Raw genomic sequence first — 21,827 nt, forward strand, 5'->3', positions numbered from 1 at the left:
AAAAAACATTACAAAAACATTATCTATAATATAAAAATAAGTCGGGTTTTCCTTCCTGACGCTATAACTTAAGAACGCACGAACCGATTTCCACGGTTTTGTATTCGTTGGAAAGGTCTCGACACACAGGGTCTCGAGATATAGGCCATAACGGGGACCCGGGTACCCCTAGAATGTGTTTATAGAATATGGATATCAAATGAAAGCTGTTGCTGAGAGCTTTAAAGTAATTTTCATTGTGATATTCGATTTAGTCGCATCATCAACGTGGCAAAACTGATAAATATGCCCGCGAAGCCGAAATAAAGACATGAATTAATAATACCCACATACCTATTTACATACATACGTCCTATTCGATTTGCCTGAAATTTGGTATATAAATTTGCCTATATTAGTATTTACGATGCTTTTTTCCGGGAAGTAGACCAGATACGGGCTGGGACTGGGACTGAGACTGAGACTGAGACTGAGACTCGGAGTGGGACTGGGACTGGAACAAAATACATACCACCCTCTGGGACTGGCAATAAGATATGAAGAAGAATGAGAAAAACTTGAGAAAAGAGAAAAAAGAGACTGAGAAAAAGATAGAATGAGACGAAGATGGTGATAGATGAAGCGAAAAATACGGAGGGAGGAGTGAATACAAAGAATAGGAAAAAGTGTAGAGGGGCGAGGGCAGAGTTAAACGGAAAAAGCTTATTAAAATGTATGCAGATAGACCAAATTTAGGGCATAACAACGTCTGCCGGGTCTGCTAGTTATAATTATATAATATATAAGTATATAAAAATAACAAAATTTAAAAAAAATATATATGTATATATGTACATATAAAAGCGAAAAAATATATATAAAAAAGTTACAAAAAATATAAAAATAAATGCAAGGCACGATAACTTCCGAAGAGATTTTACTCCGAGCTTCTCTTCCAATTTGCGTCGTGCTCCTTTTAATTTTTTCCTACAGATTTATGCCGATTCTGACGGCATCTGCAAGGCAGATGAGTTTTCACTGTATTTTAATTGAAAACACTTTTTTCTTTTAAATTTTTGACGTTACTTTGCCAGGGAGTTGAACCCAAGACCTTCGGTGTAGTTGGCGGAGCACTTTACCATCACACCATGGCGAAACAAAATTACAAAAAAGACTTAAAAAGTGTGTAAAAAATAAAATTACAAAAAAAAATAAAAAAAAATTATTAAAAAAATTACAAAAAAATAAAAAAAATTTACGAAAAAATATGTAAAGCAAGCAAAATTACAAAAGATATGAAAACACAAAAGAATATGGAAAAAAGTATATAAAATATGTAACATATATATAAAAAAAAAATATATATGTGACCCGGTCTATGAAAAGGTGGCTTATGACACAAAAAAGAAATTGCGAGAAACAGCTGTTAAAGATAAACAATGCATTTCTTCAGGACGTTTGTGTTCTTCTTTTTTTGCGTCATAAGCCACCTTTTCATAGACAGGGTCACATATGTATATAAAAAACTATAAAAAAAAATATATATATATAAAAAACATATATATAAAAAAACTATAAAAAATATATATATAAAAAATATATATATAAAAAATATATATATAAAAAACATATATATAAAAAAACTATAAAAAAAAATATATATACATATATATAACTATAAATATATAGATATGTATATACCTATGTATGCATTCAAAAACACTTAAAAATATATATATATATAAACTATAAAAAAATATCAAACATATAAAAACCCCATAATGCATATAAAAATATAAATATACAAAGTTTTTAAAATTACTCCTCTACTTTTTCTTCCCATATCCTGTTTTCTCTTCTTTCGTGTTTCCATTTCCAATGTGGAGATACATACATACATATATCACGTTTCACTCTTTTCCGCATATTATATTGCTAAGGAGTGAAAAGGTAGCAAAAATGTTCCCTTCCTACTAGATACTTTAAAATTCATGACTGGTTTACGAGCACAGTGAAGTGTTTGTTGTGCTACTGAGATCACCTGTCTGGTTTTATTGTATCATTGGAAAATAATCAAGAAGAAGCAATCAGCTGTTGAGATAACAACACCTGATACTGTATCCTACACTATCACTTTTTCTTTAGTAAAAGTTGTGTATAAATTTTTTAATTTGGGCTTGGAATATCATGTTAAATAAATAAATAACAGGTTTGTATAAATAATGAGATATCTGTGATATACATTTTTATCACAATTTTCTATTTTGAGTTCCGGAAAAGCGAAAAGGAATCGAATTTCAGCAACTTTTTAAAAATTCACACCATCTACACATATGTACATAGCTTCTTCTAATATATCGATAGTACGAATATCGGTAGTTTTATCAAATATTATCGAAAACAAAGATGTTGCAGGGACGAAAAATCGTGTGAAGCAAGCTTCACAAAACTTCTAGTAGGTCACATTCACCACTTACCACAGCAGAATTTGTTAACTACCACTATCTGTATTTGTTATTTATTTGTACACTTTTTATTCAGGTAATGTGTTCAGAATTTTAACTTTTAGGTACTCTCTAAAACTCCATTCAGTGTATTTCTGTGCTTAAATTATGTTAAAGTTTTTGGTGTGGTGAAAGTGACCTACTAGAATTTTGTTACGCTCCGCTGCTTTCCACCGAAGTTTGCGCCTGCAAAATCTTTATTTTCGATAATCTTTGGTTTTATGCAGCTCTATCAAAGTGAAGGTACAGACATATGTACATACCTGCATTGCATGCACATTTCCAATTGGCATACCATTGTTCTCACCACTTGTCATCTCCTTTCGTACGGGTTTATCTTTGTGCCGTTTTATTTTCGTTTGACACTACGAACAACCGTCGGTCTGTTAAAATAACTGCTCACCCTTTTTTTACTCTCCTCAAGCTGCCAAGCTGATTTTTGCAGCACCTCCTGTTTCCCAATGAGTGTATTAACATTTCTTAATTTCGCCGATTATGAACAACAATTACAATGCAATAACAATAACAAGAGAAACATCAAAACAACCACAATCAAATTTGCTAGCCGGCAGTACAAAGTCGTCGACATACAGCGAAAATGTTGTTTAATAGGAACAGACAGCGATAACCGCAATGCGGCAAAATAGCGGTACAGAACGGTTGAAAAAAGCGAAAACTGTGATAAAACATATGGACGAAGAACATGCGCATCGTAAAACAAAAAGCATATGGTCGGTTTATCGGTGTGCGTTCAAAGTATGGACGTTTGGCGGGAGGCGAGATAAGAAAATGAAGAAGCAAGCATCGAAGCACATGGTCGCTTTCGTATCCACTGCTGGCAGTACGGTTGCCACTTTGGTATATTTGAATCATAAACGGTCGGTTTCTTTACTTTTGGTCGGGCGGTCTATATTCAGCGTTATTAAACAAGTATATTTATTACACGATCAAGTGCCGTTTGCCATCTTCAGTTAGTCACCTATCTCAAGGAAAAAATGTAAACAAAAGTCAGCTGTTTGGCTAGTTTGCGTACATTCACAATAGTTGTTTGTGATTTGTTCTACTAAATATATTTACAATTGTCAAACTAACCGGGGATTTGTCACCCTGTATTAAAGGTAAAATCTAACTTAGCTATCTTCGGTTAACGTTAACTCCCACTTAATTTCGTTCGGTAATTACCCTAAACAATAATTTTGTTAAATTTTAAATTTCGTTAAGTAAAATAATTTTAATTGTTAATTCTTGTCATATCTTGCAAATTTTAAGACTCGTTAAGGAAATATTTTAATATAATATTAATTTTGCTAAAAAGTAGGTACTTCTGCACGCATACATCATCAGTACACTCCACCGGGAGATCAAAAACAAACAGAAATTTTAGTTTATTTTGAAGAACAAATATACCATGGCGGAACTATACAAGGTGGCAGCCCGGTGACAGCTGATTTGTTCTTTTTTATAATTATTTGATACATCAAGTTCCGGCACAGTATGGTTTTGACATTAATCCATCGATTAAAAAAAGGAAAAACAAAGTGCATGGAAGTTTTATGTTTGTAGGTATGTCACCGTGCTGCCACCTTGTATGGTTACGCCATGAAATATACAAAGACTTCATGGTGGACTTCAATTAATTAACTAAAAAAAAATTAATATTAAAATTATAGATTCATTCCACGTTTCTGTGCACCGGCAGGACAAGTTTTATTTTGTTTAATGCCAATTTCACACCTAGACTTAATGAAATATTTAGTCAAGTTTTCTACATTAAAGCCCTAATTGAACTCAATCTTCCATACAAAATAAAAAATTCTTAATTATCTCATTACTGCTTTATTGAATGCCTAGTCGAGTGAAAAATCCAGTCGGTTTTGCTAGGTGCTTCGAATTTCATTGTCAAAGTAGCAAATGACGATCAAAAATAAATTATTTTAAAAAATTTACGAAAAAATTCAAAATTTAATTTTCGCTGCATTTGCTGCAAAAGGGAATATGGCTTTTTCGAAAATAGGCACATATTTGGTTAGGTGCAACATCTATGGGTAGTTGCGCATGCATTTTATTTTGATTGCATTTATTAGAGCTAGCGATTTGTCGATCTTGTTCGAGAAGAGATTTCCCGTGAATGTCGAAAAGCTTGCGAGATTTACGAGTATTTCGATGTACGAGGATCTGGCGAGAAGACGAGTTCTCGGGTCTCGGTTTTTTTGGTAGAACTTTTCCGGACAATACGTTTCTTTGGCTTATCAAACACATAAAACATTAGAAAACTATTCAAGCAGAGCATGTTTGGCTGCTGCCATGTATGTAATGGCAATTTTCGAGAATCTTTCTCCTGCAATTTGTGTTTCAAAATATGTGTCATCATCAAATCAACTCTGCATCTTTTTTGTGGAGCTAGCGCGAGAACTATATTAAATATGAGGAGCGCAATAACCATTGTGGATAAGGCAAGTCTGATAACTTCTGCATAGACGTCAAAATTACAAATATAATGGATCACCTGATTTTTAAATGACTATCGCTGTCTCATTCTGTATCTCTTTCTATCACCCGCTGAAGATAACCAACCCTATACGCCGTCATATTGAACATCCTGTCAAAACGCTGCCAAAATGATAAAAAGTAGCCATATTGAACATCCTGTCAGGCAATTGACGGATAAGATATCACACTTGTTTTATCCACAATGGCAATAACTTTGTCACAATGAAGCACCACAGCACAATTTGTGAAGTAGTAAAAATTACATTGCAACATTTTGTACAGTAATTTTAGTTTTTAGATGTATTTTTACGTTGATACGTACAATTTATTTCATTAAACTTAAACTAAACTTATAAAAAGGTTGCGAATGGCAGACAAAATAATATACGGCAGATGTCAAAGTTAGAGGTTGCCTGCCATTTTTTCGTTAGGTTTCGAAGTCAAAATATTCGTTCTGTCAACTTTCACGAAATGCTATTAAAGGAAGAATCGGCGCGATCATGCTTTGGCAGACATGAGTAATGGTTTTAATTCTAAAATGTATTTTAAGGACGGTTTTTAGTACTTAAAATTTACTGGTATTTAACCCTGCCACCTTAAAGCTGCGATGAGCAGCCAAATTTCCAAAAAAAAATTGGTGTGGCAACCTCAGCAGCCGGCGCGGCAACAGTGGTAGGCACGTTGGGTAATGAAAACAAAAATATATATGTACACATAAGAAAAATGACAATAACTCCTGTTGCATGGCCAGATGCAAAGCAACCACCACCAAGAACAAAATTCATGAATGCAAAAGCCGAAAAATGCCAAATCGATGCAAAAGTGAACGTCGAAAAAAGCGGAAATAACCAAATGGCAATGGAAAGCAAGATGAGAGCAAACGTGTGTGAAACGGTTCAAATGGAAGAGTGAGCAAGAGAGATAAAGAGCGCGCTCATGAGACTTCAGTGGGAACGAGCAGGAAAAAACGCAATGCGGCGAAAATATGCGAAACGGTTGACACAAAAAAGAGCAGCAACCGCGGCGAGATACCATTGTAATGAGTGTTTTTTGTTTGTTTTACACAACACATTCACAGTAGTGGTGGGTAATGACACTATTTTTTGAGTGTTAACACAGTAGCACAGGCACACTTTGCAGTGTTACACATTGTGTTGACACAATTGTGTTATAACTGATTATCGAAAGTCGATGAGTGTTGGCACAATATCAGAGCACTTCTGTGTTACTTACCTCTAACGCCACGTTTGACGCCATTTAGAAAAGTAAATCATGGCAACATTTATCTTATTTCACACTCCCATGTTTAGGGAAACTATGTTATATAACCACAAGTTTTGTTTAAATAGAACATTTTCAACTTAGAGTATACATTTTGTGCCCACATCTTTTAAACGTAAAACACAGGCAAGATTATGAGTACAATCAACACACAAGCACAATGGACTCTGTATGTATGAATGTGCACTTATGATCTCAGTGTCATTCTCTGTGCTATAGAAACAGTCAGCTTTGTGCCATCGAGTGTGCCACTGTGTTATAAATTAATCGATAAGTGTGCGTGTGCGTGCCGCACATTACTGAGTGTTAACACAATAACACAGCAGAGTGCTGTGTTACTCAGCCTTAATTCAAAGCAGATAAGAAATAAATACCATAAAAGTGAATGAGATAACAACCAGGGGTGGAATGAATCGTCTGGCCTAGTGGCTATACGAGCACATTTTTTAAACACCTTTTTTTTTTTAAATATGACAAATCGGCTTTTCTATATGACTTAAATTTATTGAAGCAGAAAGAAACATAACTATAAACGTTATTTGAAAAGGATAGGTAAAGGAAGGAAATATACGGAAGAGAATGTCATTAAATCCTTACTACGGAAACAAATTAGAAAAATGTTCAGACAAATTTTAGAGGATATGAGTGGTATTGGGAAATATCGAGCTATTTTAATTATCGATAATTTTAATGCATGATTTGTGCCATGTCATTGATAAAAATTACTATTGGGGTGGTCCAACCCATACAGGCAAAATTTAACGGTTATATAGCATATCTCCACCTAGAGCTTTAACTGTTATTAAATCTTATATAAACACCTGCACTGTCTCCACTGTAGTTTTATTTGACATTTTATTTTTTCGTATTGAAAAAACTATAAACTAGGACCGCATGTACAGTTTCAATATTTGTGAAGCTTTTATCTAAAGTTCGAAAATATACAATTTTTTTGTGACTGAAAAACTCCACAAAAATTTAAACTGTGCATGCGGTCCCACTTCGTAATTTTTTTAATACGAAAAAATAACACGTCAAATAAAATATATGAAAGTTATATTTTGATACATTTTTTATTTTACACACGTTTGGAAATAAAAATCTTAGCTTGAAAATCTGTAAAAAAACATCTGTCATACATGAATTTAAAAAGTGTTCCAACCTTTAAATATTTTCCTATCAAAAAATTACATGACATATGAATTGTAGGTTGTCAAATATTTGTAACGATTGAACAAATTATTGAAGATTTAATAGAGATTTAACTTAAATCTTCTGCGTTTCGAAATTTAATTTTGTATGACAAAACTTCCAAGATTTAAAATTAAATCCTCTCAGATTCCTAAATCTCGAATAAAGCTGTACTAAGTCGATATATGCTATTAGATAAGTACCCCAATATGTTCCTTGTTAAACAGACTTAACGACAAATGGATTTATTTTTTCTAGAAGTTTTTTTAAAAAATCGAAAATAATTGGGGCAATTCTACGAAACAACGACATTCGTAACACACGGTCAAAATCATCGAGGGGGTATCAAGAGACGCGTTATAGATCCAGGATCGCGAATAAGAAAACTGAAATCAAAAATAAAAATAAAATTAAAGGACAATTAATTATTTTTTCTTACCGAAAAATAAAACTTGAAAAAAAAATTTACGATTTTCATAATAAAACTTTATAACTGTTAGGTCCAGTTTTTCAATAAAAGTTCAACTCAGTTTGTCAGTTAAACTAAGCTTAAATTTCCAATGCACTTTGCAGTCAACTTTAACTGAAGTTTAAACTAAGCTTATGCAGCCGACCTGGCAGAGTTAGACCTCGTTCAAATATAGCGATACTAACTTCATTTTCGTACTTAACATTAAATCGGTAATTAAAAAACTAGATTTTTCAGTTAAATTTTTCTCGTCGATAATCGATAATTATGAAGAAATTTTAATTATGTCGATTTATTTTCCTAGACTTAGATCCCTCTTCAGGGTGATATCTCGAAATTAAAGCGCAAAAGAAAAGAGAAACGTGGAAATTGTACAGCTAATAATCTAATTCCTTGAGATGTGACATATGTGAACGGATAGTTTAACTATTTCGGATTTATTGTAGATCAGTGCATGTGTAAATAGTGTCTTAATCTCTAGTTAACATATAAGCTCTTTGCTCTCTTTTTTGTTTTGGTTGCATATAATATAATTGTACACATTCAAAAGTTACATTATATTTACAATAATGAATGAATTAATTAATTTATACAGATATTTTAAATTGTATTTTTTTACTTATTTTATCACTCCGTTTTTTTATACACAGCGTGCTTTGCACACAGAGTATATTAACTTTGATTGGATAAAGGTTGGTTGTACAGGTATAAAGGAATCGAGATAGATATAGACTTCCATATATCAAAATCATCAGTATAGAAAAAAAATTTGATTGAGCCATGTCCGTCCGTCCGTCCGCCCGTTAGCACGATAACTTGAGTAAATATTGAGATATCTTCACCAAATTTGATACACTAGCTTATCTGGACCCAGAATAGATTGGTATTGAAAATGTGCGAAATGGGATGATAACCACGCCCACATTTTATATATATAACATTTTAGAAAAGACAAAAAACCTGATTATGTAGTAAATGATACACCTAGAATGTTGAAATTTGGGCGTGGCACCGCCCCTTTTATGACTAAGCCATAACTCGAAGAAAAATTAACAGATCGTAATAAAATTGGGTACATAAATTTTCCCTATAGCAGGAAATATTTCTAGGAAAAATGGACGAGATCGGTTAAAGACCACACCCACTTTCTTTTATGACTAAGCAATTTTCTATGTTTCGAGAGCCATAACTCGAAGAAAAATTAACATATCGTAATGAAATTGTGTACACATATTTTTCTTATAGCAGAAAATATTTCTAGTAAAAATGGACGGGGTCGGTTAAAGACCACGGCAACTTACATATAAAACAAGTTTAAAAGGGTCATAGACTAGGATAATAAGCTATAACTTAGCAAAAACTAGTTTTGAATCAATGATATTTCACTTATCAAGTTTTATTGTAAGAGGAAATGGGGAGACATTTTTTTTTAAACGAGCGGTGCCACGTGTTATGTAGAAAAGTAATTTATCTGAAATGGAATGTGCAATTGAAGCTCACGCTGAGTATATAATGTTCGGTACACCCGAACTTAGACAAATTTACTTGTTTTTCTCTTAGAAAAGGCGTCGCATATGTAAACAAAAGCCAGCTGTTGCCCTACTTTTATATACAATCTATGAAATTAAAAGCCAGTGATGCCGTACAAACCAACCTACCCCAAAGGCGAACTTAAACTGTGAATGAAAGACGCCTCAGTAGTTTAACTTGCGTGAAAATTTGTTTCGAGTTATGCCGATATTTTCCCTAGATCTAAAGGTTGCTATCGGGTTTCATCCATAGATGAAATCATGGGAAAAAAAACGTAAACAAGATACGCTTCTAGCTTCTGGGGATTGGACATTGATATATAAACGCGTAGATTATTTCTTGTGAATTTATTATAGATTAGTGCATGTATGTGTAAACATGGTGTTACGATCCCTAATTTTTATAACACTAGCAGACCCGGCAGACGTGGCGTAACTTTGGTTTATTTGAAGAACAAGTTTGGTAGTTATTACTGCAAAATGCACATAATTGATTTTAATGAATGTTTAACTTTGTTTATTTGTTTTAGGTACTAAATCAATTAATTAATTAATCAATTATTTCTTTGTCAGACTAAAGTTGGCGGGGGAACCTTTTCCCAAAAATATTTAGAAAATAGTAGTCGAAATTTCTTTAGAGCTGCCTAGTGCAAATGAAAATATTACCGAAATTTCTTAAGTATCATTTTATATGACTTGTTTAGTTTTCTTAAGACCTGCATACGGCTTTTTAACGTTTAAGAGGGAAGCTTTTCATCGCAGAAATACACTCGGAGTACTTGCCAAATCACTGCCGAGGGGCAAACCTCTTTGGAAAAACTTTCTGCTAAATGAAAAGCTTGGTTTCTTAAATATTTGATGTTGCTTTGCCCGAGGCGTGAGCCCAGGATCTTCGGTGTGGTAGGCGGAGCACGCTAGCACCACACCACACTGATCGTCGTGGGACCAATTTGTGCAGAATTTGGGCCGTACTAAACATGGTTTCGGCCTTATTTTTAGTGGTGTATATGGATCTCATAAGGCTCTTCTTTCGTGGCGATTACAACGGGATCACTTCGGGGTGATTGGGCAAGTGGTGGATAATCTAGTTATCATTTGAGGATTACTTTATATTTTTGGAATTGTTTCCGTATTACGTCTTACGATGCGTGATTGTAACTCATTTTTTAAACAACAATATCTCTGAAATGGTGGACAAGATTAATGGCATATGTGAATTAGCGACAAAAAGTACTCCTACAGTTGCATAGCTATTAGAGTTGGATTTTTTAGTTCAATGAAAAGATTAGTTCACTTCTAGTTCGTTCAGTCCATCGAACTAGTTCTTTTGGCACTTAGTTCGGTCACCTAATTGAACTATTGTCCAACCAATTGAACTAGCTCAATAGTTCTATTCGGAAGTGGGATCTACTCACTCCCTGATTTAAACATCATATATGCCGCCAGCAACACTTATGGAAATTCGTCAGTACTTGCATTTCATTTAGTTCACGACTTTCTTTAAAGTGCTTCCATATTTCACTTCGCTTTGGCATCTGAAACAAATCATTATGTATTAAAAAGCACACATTTTTATACTCAGTTGAGCAGAGCTCACAGAGTATATTAACTTTGATTGGATAACGGTTGGTTGTACAGGTATAAAGGAATCGAGATAGATATAGACCTCCATATATCAAAATCATCAGGATCGACAAAAAATTCGATTGAGCCATGTCCGTCCGTCCGTCTGTCCGTTAACACGATAAATTGAGTAAATTTTGAGGTATCTTGATGAAATTTGGTATGTAGGTTCCTGGGCACTCATCTCAGATCGCTATTAAAAATGAACGATATCGGACAATAACCACGCCCACTTTTTCGATATTGAAAATTTCGAAAAATCGAAAAAGTGCTATAATTCATTACCAAATACCTTAATCCGTTGAAACTTGGTAGAAGAGTTGACCTTATGACGCAGAATAGAAAACTAGTAAAATTTTGGACAATGGGCGTGGCACCGCCCACTTTTAAAAGAAGGTAATTTAGAAGTTTTGCAAGCTGTAATTTGGCAGTCGTTGAAGATATCATGATGAAATTTGGCAGGAACGTTACTCTTATTACTATATGTCTGCTTAATAAAAATTAGCAAAATCGGAGAACGACCACGCCCACTTTAAAAAAAAAATTTTTTTTAATTAAAATTTTAAAAGAAAAGTTAATATCTTTACAGTATATAAGTAAATTATGTCAACATTCAACTCCAGTAATGATATGTTGCAACAAAATACAAAAATAAAAGAAAATTTCAAAATGGGCGTGGCTCCGCCCTTTTCCATTTAATTTGTCTAGGATACTTTTAATGCCATAAGTCGAACAAAAATTTACCAATCCTTGTGAAATTTGGTAGAGGCTTAGATTCTAGGACGATAACTGTTTTCTGTGAAAAAGGGCAAAATCGGTTGAAGCCACGCCCAGTTTTTATACACAGTCGACCGTCTGTCCTTCCGCTCGGCCGATAACAAATCGATATATGTATCTTTCCCAAACTCAGTTCACGTACTTATCTGAACTCACTTTGTATTGGTGTAAAAAAAGGCCGAAATCTATGACCACGCCCACTTTTTCGATATCGAAAATTACGAAAAATGAAAAAAATGCCATAATTATATACCAAATACGAAAAAAGGGATGAAACATGGTAATTGTATTGGTCTATTGACGCAAAATATAACTTTAGAAAAAAACTTGGTAAAATGGGTGTGACACCTACCATATTAAGTAGAAGAAAATGAAAAAATTTTGCAGGGCGAAATCAAAAGCCCTTGGAATCTTGGAAGGAATACTGTTCGTGGTATTACATATATAAATAAATTAGCGGTACCCGACAGATGATGTTCTGGAACACCCTGGTCCACATTTTGGTCGATATCTCGAAAACGACTTCACATATACAACTAAGGGCCACTCCCTTTTAAAACCCTCATTAATACCTTTAATTTGATACCCATATCGTACAAACACATTCTAGAGTCACCCCTGGTCCACGTTTATGGCGATATCTCGAAAAGGCGTCCACCTATAGAACTAAGGCCCACTCCCTTTTAAAATACTCATTAACACCTTTCATTTGATACCCATATCGTACAAACAAATTCTATAGTCACCCCTGGTCCACCTTCATGTCGATATCTCGAAAAGGCGTCCACCTATAGAACTAAGGCCCACGCTTTTTTAAAATACTCATTAACACCTTTTATTTGATACCCATATCGTACAAACAAATTCTAGAGTCACCCCTGATCCACCTTTATGGCGATATCTTGAAAAGGCGTCCACCTATAGAACTAAGGCCCACGCCCTTTTAAAATACTCATTAACACCTTTCATTTGATACCCATATCGTACAAACAAATTCTAGAGTCACCCCTGGTCCACCTTTATCGCGATATCTCGAAAAGGCGTCCACCTATAGAACTAAGGCCCACGCCCTTTTAAAATACTCATTAACACCTTTCATTTGATACCCATATCGTACAAACACATTCTAGAGTCACCCCTGGTCCACCTTTATGGCGATATCTCGAAAAGGCGTCCACATATAGAACTAAGGCCCACTCCTTTTTAAAATACTCATTAACACCTTTCATTTGATACCCATATCGTACAACCAAATTCTAGAGTCACCCCTGGTCCACCTTCATGTCGATATCTCGAAAAGGCGTCTACCTATAGAACTAAGGCCCACGCCTTTTTAAAATACTCATTAACACCTTTCATTTGATACCCATATCGTACAAACAAATTCTAGAGTCACCCCTGATCCACCTTTATGGCGATATCTTGAAAAGGCGTCCACCTATAGAACTAAGGCCCACGCCCTTTTAAAATACTCATTAACACCTTTCATTTGATACCCATATCGTACAAACAAATTCTAGAGTCACCCGTGGTCCACCTTTATGGCGATATCTCGAAAAGGCGTCCACCTATAGAACTAAGGCCCACGCTTTTTAAAATACTCATTAACACCTTTCATTTGATACCCATATCGTACAAACAAATTCTAGAGTCACCCCTGGTCCACCTTTATCGCGATATCTCGAAAAGGCGTCCACCTATAGAACTAAGGCCCACGCCCTTTTAAAATACTCATTAACACCTTTCATTTGATACCCATATCGTACAAACAAATTCTAGAGTCACCCCTGGTCCACCTTTATCGCGATATCTCGAAAAGGCGTCCACCTATAGAACTAAGGCCCACGCCCTTTTAAAATACTCATTAACACCTTTCATTTGATACCCATATCGTACAAACAAATTCTAGAGTCACCCCTGGTCCACCTTTATCGCGATATCTCGAAAAGGCGTCCACCTATAGAACTAAGGCCCACGCCCTTTTAAAATACTCATTAACACCTTTCATTTGATACCCATATCGTACAAACACATTCTAGAGTCACCCCTGGTCCACCTTTATGGCGATATCTCGAAAAGGCGTCCACATATAGAACTAAGGCCCACTCCTTTTTAAAATACTTATTAACACCTTTCATTTGATACCCATATCGTACAAACAAATTCTAGAGTCAACCCTGGTCCACCTTGTAGGGTTATTATTTTTATTTTACTTTGTATTTTAGTTACTTTGAACATTTTAATTTTTAAATGTATTATCAATATTTTAAGTTTCAATATTGATTTTCAATTTTCAAAAATTTTCATTGTTGTGAAAAATAAAGAAAGAATTTGACGCATACTTTTAGGCGTGTTTAAAAAAATATAATTTAAATTTTTGTTATAAAATAAAAACGTGGTTTCAATCTCCACACTGGCGATCTTGCTTTAGTGATAAAATTAACTAACTTTTGTGACATTGTTATGCACAAATGGAAGTAAAAAAAAGTATATAAGAAATAAGAGCAGACAAAAAAACAAAAAAAAAGAGAAATATGTGCGAATTGTAATAAAATCATAACAGATAACGAGCAAAAAAAAAAAAAGTCAATTGTGCACAATGAGAAGAATCTCAAACTAAAAATTAATTAACAAAACAACAGACATTCATTCCAGTTTACATCGGTCAAAAAGCATACACGCCGAATTGGAAATAGCTTAAACAAAAGCAAAACCAACAACAAATATTTAATCAACAAAATATGAACATTTTGATGTAACACTCTGACATTTACAACTGAACAATTACGCCATTATCTGCCATTGCATCACAGTTTTGCTGTTGTTGTTGTTTTGCTCGCCGCAGCTGTTCAAACTATTGAAAATATATTTACAAGGTACATAAAAAAAATAATAAGCGATATAGCCATAGCATCCAAGAAAATATTACAATCAATACGAAACGAATTTCGTATATCGTTACCCGAACGTTTACCTCATATAGAACCAATATCTAATGCAGAAAGTCAGATTCGTCAAGAAGTTTCATAAATTTCAACTCAGTACAAAGATTTGTTACATCGTACGAACTCCCTTCAATACCGTATATCCAAATTGAACGTATATCAAAAAGAATTTGTAGAATAATGTGTAGTCTTTCAAGCTGATCCAAATCACTACTTCTGTTGCTCTTAGATGTGTATAATTGTACCATTTATCATTAAATGCGATGTTAAGTAACAACAACAACAAAAATTAACCACATAGCTCATCAATATTGTATCATCCAACTATATTGAGGACACGCAATCTCAACAAAGCCATTGCATAAACACAACTGTTATTTTTGAGTTCCCTGATTGAGCAGCTAAAACATCAACAGCAACAAACTGCACATTCACAGCAAGTATTTTGGTGAACAGTTATATTTATATTATATGTGTTTATGTATGTATACTAATATATAGATATATTATTATTATTATTGTAAACTCTCTCTTTATAGAATTACTAGTTTATTTTACTGTTTTGTTATTTAATTTTTTTTTTTTCATTTAATTCAATATGATTCGTTCACCACAACATACAACGCAAACACTAACAATTTAAACGACACTTTGATAGATTTACCACATGACACTTCTCAACAACAAATTACAAATCCATATGCAAATGTTACTCAAAATGAAATTTTGTCAGTTTCAGTAAAACTTCCACAATTTTGGACTATTTGTCTGGAAGCATGGTTTATTCATGTCGAAACACAATTTAGTACTAAAAACATTACACAAGAAAACACTAAATACGAACACATCATTACAGCACTTCCGCAGGAAGTGATAATAACTATTTTGGATTTTATCCAAAATCCCCCCATTAATAACAAATTTACTGAACTTAAAAAAGTGTTGATAGAAAGACACTCGCTTAGCGAAAATTCGAAACTTGATAAAATTTTAAACGATTCTGAGATGGGTGATCGTAAGCCGTCAGAATTTTATCGTTCATTAATTATATTAGCCGGATCAAATTTTAGTGAAAATATTTTAAAGAAAATTTGGATGCGTAAACTTCCTAAAAATTTGAGTATGATTTTGGCTAGTTCGAGTTCTAATAATATTACCGAATTAACAAAATTAGCAGATAATATTTGGGAAGTGATAAACAAAAATGAAGTATTTTCGGTTAATAATTTTTCGGATACAAAAGCACAAAATTCTGTAGTTGAAAACTTGGTTAAAACCACCTCTTTGGTGAGTGAAAATTTTCAGAAACTTTCTTTGGAGTTAGGTGAAATTAAAACAGAAATGTATCGGAATCAATCTAGGTCGCGTTCTAATCCTAGAAACAATTTTAGAAATTATTTTTGTTGTTTACGGCCTTTGAATTATAACTTTTTAAATATAAACGAGCTCTAGGCCAAATATTTGTATATTCTTAATAAAACACAATACGTGAATTTTTGATATACAATTATATTATTTAATTTGTCGATATTTCGACTTCAGTCTGAAGTCATCATCAGGAATTTTTGAATGACATATTGCATTCAAAAATTCCTGATGATGACTTCAGACTGAAGTCGAAATATCGACAAATTAAATAATATAATTGTATATCAAAAATTCACGTATTGTGTTTTATTAAGAATATACAAATATTTGGCCTAGAGCTCGTTTATATTTAAATAATTTTAGAAATTCTTTTAGGCGTCGATCTAACTCGCTTAATGATCCAAATTGGTTGTGTAGATTTCACTACAAATTTGGAAATAATGCTAGAAGTTGTGAACATCCTTGTTCTTATAACATAAAAACAAAGACTCAACAAACTAAATTCTTCCGTTGTTGCAGCGACGAACAACGGAAACTTAGAATTTTCGACGCGTCGCTTATTTATTTTTGATAGAGAAAACAAACAAAATTTTTTAATTGATAGTGGAGCAGAAATTTCGGTATTACCCGCGTCTAAATTTCCTCATACGAAACGTTCAGACATAATTCTCACTGCAGCTAATGGCTCAACAATTGCCACTTACGGGAAAAGGCTTTTAAACGTAAATTTGGGTATAAGACGTGAATTTCCGTTTACATTTTTGATTGCAGATATAGCCAAGCCAATAATTGGCGCTGATTTTCTTTGTAAATATGGTCTTCTTATAGACATTAAACATAAACGTTTAGTAGATCCATTAACCAATCTCTCAGTTAATACAGTATCCTACTTTTGTGATATTCCATTACCGAAATTATTTGTGGTTGACAATAAATTTACAAAATTATTAAAAGAGTTTCCGTCACTTATTTCTGAACCAGATTATACTAAACCTGTTAAACATACAACAGTACATCGACTTGTAACAGAAGGTAATCTTCCATTTTCTAAGCCCAGGCGCTTAGATCCGGTAAAATACAAAGTCGCGAAAACGGAGTTTGATTTCTTAGTTAAAACAGGCATTTGTCGGCCTTCAAATTCTTCAGTAGCATCACCACTTCACCTTGTACCTAAAAAAGAGTTGAATGATTGGCGTCCATGTGGTGATTTTAGAAGATTGAATATTGTAACTGTTCCCGATCGTTATCCCTTACCTCACATTCAAGATTTTAATATGAACCTTCATAATAAAAATATATTTTCAAAATTAGATTTAGTTAGGGCATATCACCAAATTCCTATGACTGAAGAAGATATTTATAAAACTGCTATTACAACTCCATTCGGTATGTTTGAATTCATGAGAATGCCTTTCGGACTTAGAAATTCTGCACAAACCTTTCAACGATTCATAAATGAGGTAGTAGGTGACTTAGATTTCGTATATGCTTACATCGACGACTTACTTATTGCAAGTACAGACGAACAACAACATTTAAAAGATTTACGTATCCTTTTTCAACGCCTTACAGAGTACGGTTTAAACATTAAACCAAGTAAATGTACTTTTGGTGTAACGAATATAGATTTTTTAGGACATAATATTTCTGGAACAGGTATTCGACCTTCCGATGAAAAGGTATCAGCTATTCGCAATTTCGAACGTACAAAATCAGTTAAGCAGGGACAGAAATTTATTGGTATGGTAAATTATTATCATAGATACATTCCAAAACTAGCAGAATTTACAAACAAAATTTATGATCTAATTAACAAAGTAAATAGGAAACGTGACAAAACTTTGGTATGGGATGAGAATTCGAATGAAGCTTTTGAATGCATTAAAGATAAATTTGCATCTACGATATTGTTAAATCATTTTAACAAAGATGCTAAATTATCTTTAACAGTAGATGCATCTAACACAGCGATTGGGGGCGTTATACAACAAAATTACAATAATAAAATTGAGCCCATTGCATTCTTTTCTAAAAAACTTTCTCCAACTGAAATTAAGTATAGTGCTTTTGATAGGGAATTATTGGCGATTTATTTAAATATAAAACATTTTAGATATCTTTTGGAAGGACGACAATTTACAGTTTATACGGACCATAAACCTTTGACTACTGCTTTAAATTCAAAAACAGAACGAAGTCCTAGACAAACGAGACACTTGGAATTTATAGCACAATTTACTGATGACATACAATACATTAAAGGAGAATCCAATGTTGTAGCAGATACGCTATCTAGAGCTTTTGAGGTTAATGCAATATATAATACAGAACTGAATTTTAAAATTTTACAAACTGAACAACAAAAAGATGATGACTTAAATCAACTTGTATCTGATTCTCAATATCTAAATTTAAAGTTAATTAATATTCCCATTTTAAATTTTGATATTTGGTGTGAAATTTCAGGAGAAACTCCTAGGCCATTTGTACCGAGTAATTTGCGAAAGACAGTATTTGATATTTTACATGGAATAGCACATCCGGGTACAAGAGCTACACGACGGCTCATAGTTAAAAAATATTATTGGCCTAATATGAATAAGGATATTAATATTTGGTCAAAAGAGTGTCTTAATTGTCAAAAGTCTAAAGTTTATCGTCATACAAAATCCCCTGTTGTCAAAATTCAAATTCCCAAGAATAGATTTGAACACATCCATTTAGATATAGTTGGACCATTACCTATTTCAAAAGGACATCGCTATATTTTAACGATTATTGAAAGATTTACCCGTTGGCCTGAGGCATATGCATTAAAAGATATTTCAGCAACTACAATTGCAAATAAGTTTTTTATAGAATATATTTCTCGGTTTGGAGTTCCGCTAAAGATAACAACTGATCAAGGTAGCCAATTTACATCGAAATTGTTTTCAGAGTTAACTAAATTACTTGGTAGTCACCAAATTACAACATCCGCATATCACCCTCAAGGAAATGATATGGTTGAAAGGTTTCATAGACAATTAAAGACTACTATAATAGCTAGAAAGGACACAAATAATTGGTATGACGAGTTACCTGTAATATTACTTGGTTTGCGATCTATTTACAAAGAAGATATTTCGGCTACACCAGCGGAAATGGTTTTCGGTCAGAATTTACGTTTGCCAGGGGAACTTGTTGTGCCATCAGCTAAAAATTTCTCATCAACTGAAGTTTTAAGTAATTTACGTGAACATTTTCGAAATGTTAGATCAAATTTAAGCAATCATAAAGATGCTGATACTGGAATTTATGTTCCAAAAGATCTTCAAACTTGTAAATTTGCATTCGTTCGAGTCATTAATAGACATTCATTACAACAACCATATGAAGGACCTTACAAAATTGTGGAAAAAGACCAAAAATGTTTTAAACTTGAAATAGATAATAATATTAAAACTATTCCTATTGATAGATTAAAGCCTGCAATAATTGAGACAACAGACACAAACAACACCAAGAATTTACATAAAAAGAGAGTTACATTCAATTTGTTTAATGATACATTTTCTTGAAGGGGGAGTAATGTAGGGTTCTTATTATTTTTATTTTACTTTGTATTTTAGTTACTTTGAACATTTTAATTTTTAAATGTATTATCAATATTTTAAGTTTCAATATTGATTTTCAATTTTCAAAAATTTTCATTGTTGTGAAAAATAAAGAAAGAATTTGACGCATACTTTTAGGCGTGTTTAAAAAAATATAATTTAAATTTTTGTTATAAAATAAAAACGTGGTTTCAATCTCCACACACCTTCATGTCGATATCTCGAAAAGGCGTCCACCTATAGAACTAAGGCCCACGCCTTTTTAAAATACTCATTAACACCTTTCATTTGATACCCATATCGTACAAAAACATTCTAGAGTCACCCCTGGCCCACCTTTATGGCGATATCTCGAAAAGGCGTCCACCTATAGAACTAAGGCCACACCCTTTTAAAATACTCATTAACACCTTTCATTTGATACCCATATCGTACACAAAAATTCTAGAGTCACCCCTGGCCCACCTTTATGGCGATATCTCGAATGGGCATCCATCTATAGATCTAAGGCCCACTCCCTTTTAAAATACTCATTAACACCTTTCATTTGATACCCATATCGTACAAGCAAATTCTAGAGTAACCCCTGGTCCACCTTTATGGCGATATCTCGAAAAGGCGTCAACCTATAGAACTAAGGCCCACACCCTTTTAAAATACTCATTAGCACCTTTCATTTGATACCCATATTGTACAAACGCATTCTAGAGTCACCCCTGGTCCACGTTTATGGCGATATCCCGAAAAGGCGTCCACCCATAGAACAAAGGCCCACTCCCTTTTAAAACACTTATTACACTTTTCGTTTGACACCCATATTGTACAAACGCATTCTAGAGTCAACCCAGATCCCCTTTTATAACGATATTCCGAAATGCGTCCACCTATAGAACTTAGGCCCACTCCCTTTTAAAATACTCATTAACACCTTTCATTTAATACCCATATAGTACAAATTCTATAGTCACACCTGGTCCACGTTTATGGCGATATCTCGAAAAGGAGTCCACATATAGAACTAAGGCCCACGCCCTCTTAAAATACTCATTAACACCTTTCATTTGATACTCATATCGTACAAACAAATTCTAGAGTCACCCCTGGTCCATCTTTATGGCGATATCTCGAAAAGGCATCCACATATAGAACTAAGGCCCACGCCCTCTTAAAATACTCATTAACACCTTTCATTTGATACTCATATCGTACAAAATAAATTCTAGAGTCACCCCTGGTCCACCTTTATGGCGATATCTCGAAAAGACGTCCACCTATAGAACTTAGGCCCACTCCCTTTTAAAATTATCATTAACACATTTAATTTGATACCCATATCGTACAAACAAATTCTCGAGTCAGGCCTGGTCCACCTTTATGGCGATATCCCTAAATGGCGTCCATCTATAGATCTATGGCCCACTTCCTCTTAAAATACTCTTTAATACCCTCCATTTGATACACATGTCATACAAACACATTCCAGGGTTACCCTAGGTTCCTTTTACAACATGGTGATTTCCCTTACTTTGTCTCCACGGTTCTCAACTGAGTGTGTAATGTTCGGTTACACCCGAACTTAGCCTTCCTTACTTGTTCTAGGTAAATTTATGAAAGCAAAATGAAAACATTACATTTAAAAGACTAAACTTCTAAAATAAATTGTAAAACTTCACAAAATGGCGATATGACGGTAAACATCGCGAAATTTTAATTTTGACAAAGAAGTGAGTTGACATACATTTTGAAATTTTAATTTGCAAAGTTGCCACATAAAAGTTTAGTTCACTTTACTGAACGCACTAGCGAATTAGTTCAATTAAAAGATCTAGTTCTTTCGTTCTTTAGTTCAATAGATCCCCAAGCCTAATAGCTATAGTTTGAGTGAAAACTGTTTTGAGCCACTTATCGTACAACTTAATACGTGCCCTGTCGATTTTATACGAATCCTGTCAAAACAATACATGCAATACGAACGTCAAAACACGATTTTACAATAAATAATAATTGAATGGATTTAAATAATTACTCATTTTGTATGAATTTACCAAAGCAACCAACACGTCTTTACAATTATC

At 33.6% G+C, this 21,827-nt stretch overlaps 1 protein-coding gene across 3 annotated transcripts in view; it reads right to left on the reverse strand.

Moving 5' to 3' along the window:
* Cam (Calmodulin) overlaps window positions 1-21,827 on the reverse strand; it is a 122,522-nt gene that overhangs the window by 92,019 nt on the left and 8,676 nt on the right. Inside the window, exon 1 of one of the 3 annotated variants that reach the window (XM_067772055.1) lies at window positions 2,747-2,815. The exons of the other annotated variants lie outside the window; for them this stretch is intronic. Within the exon in view, the coding sequence (XP_067628156.1) occupies window positions 2,747-2,800 (54 nt within the window). The 5' untranslated portion in view covers window positions 2,801-2,815. Of the gene's footprint in view, window positions 1-2,746; window positions 2,816-21,827 lie in introns of those variants that run through there. 3 annotated transcript variants of the gene reach the window in all.

This window comes from Eurosta solidaginis, chromosome 3 (genome assembly GCF_040869045.1).
Source record: "Eurosta solidaginis isolate ZX-2024a chromosome 3, ASM4086904v1, whole genome shotgun sequence".
Lineage (NCBI taxonomy): Eukaryota > Metazoa > Arthropoda > Insecta > Diptera > Tephritidae > Eurosta > Eurosta solidaginis.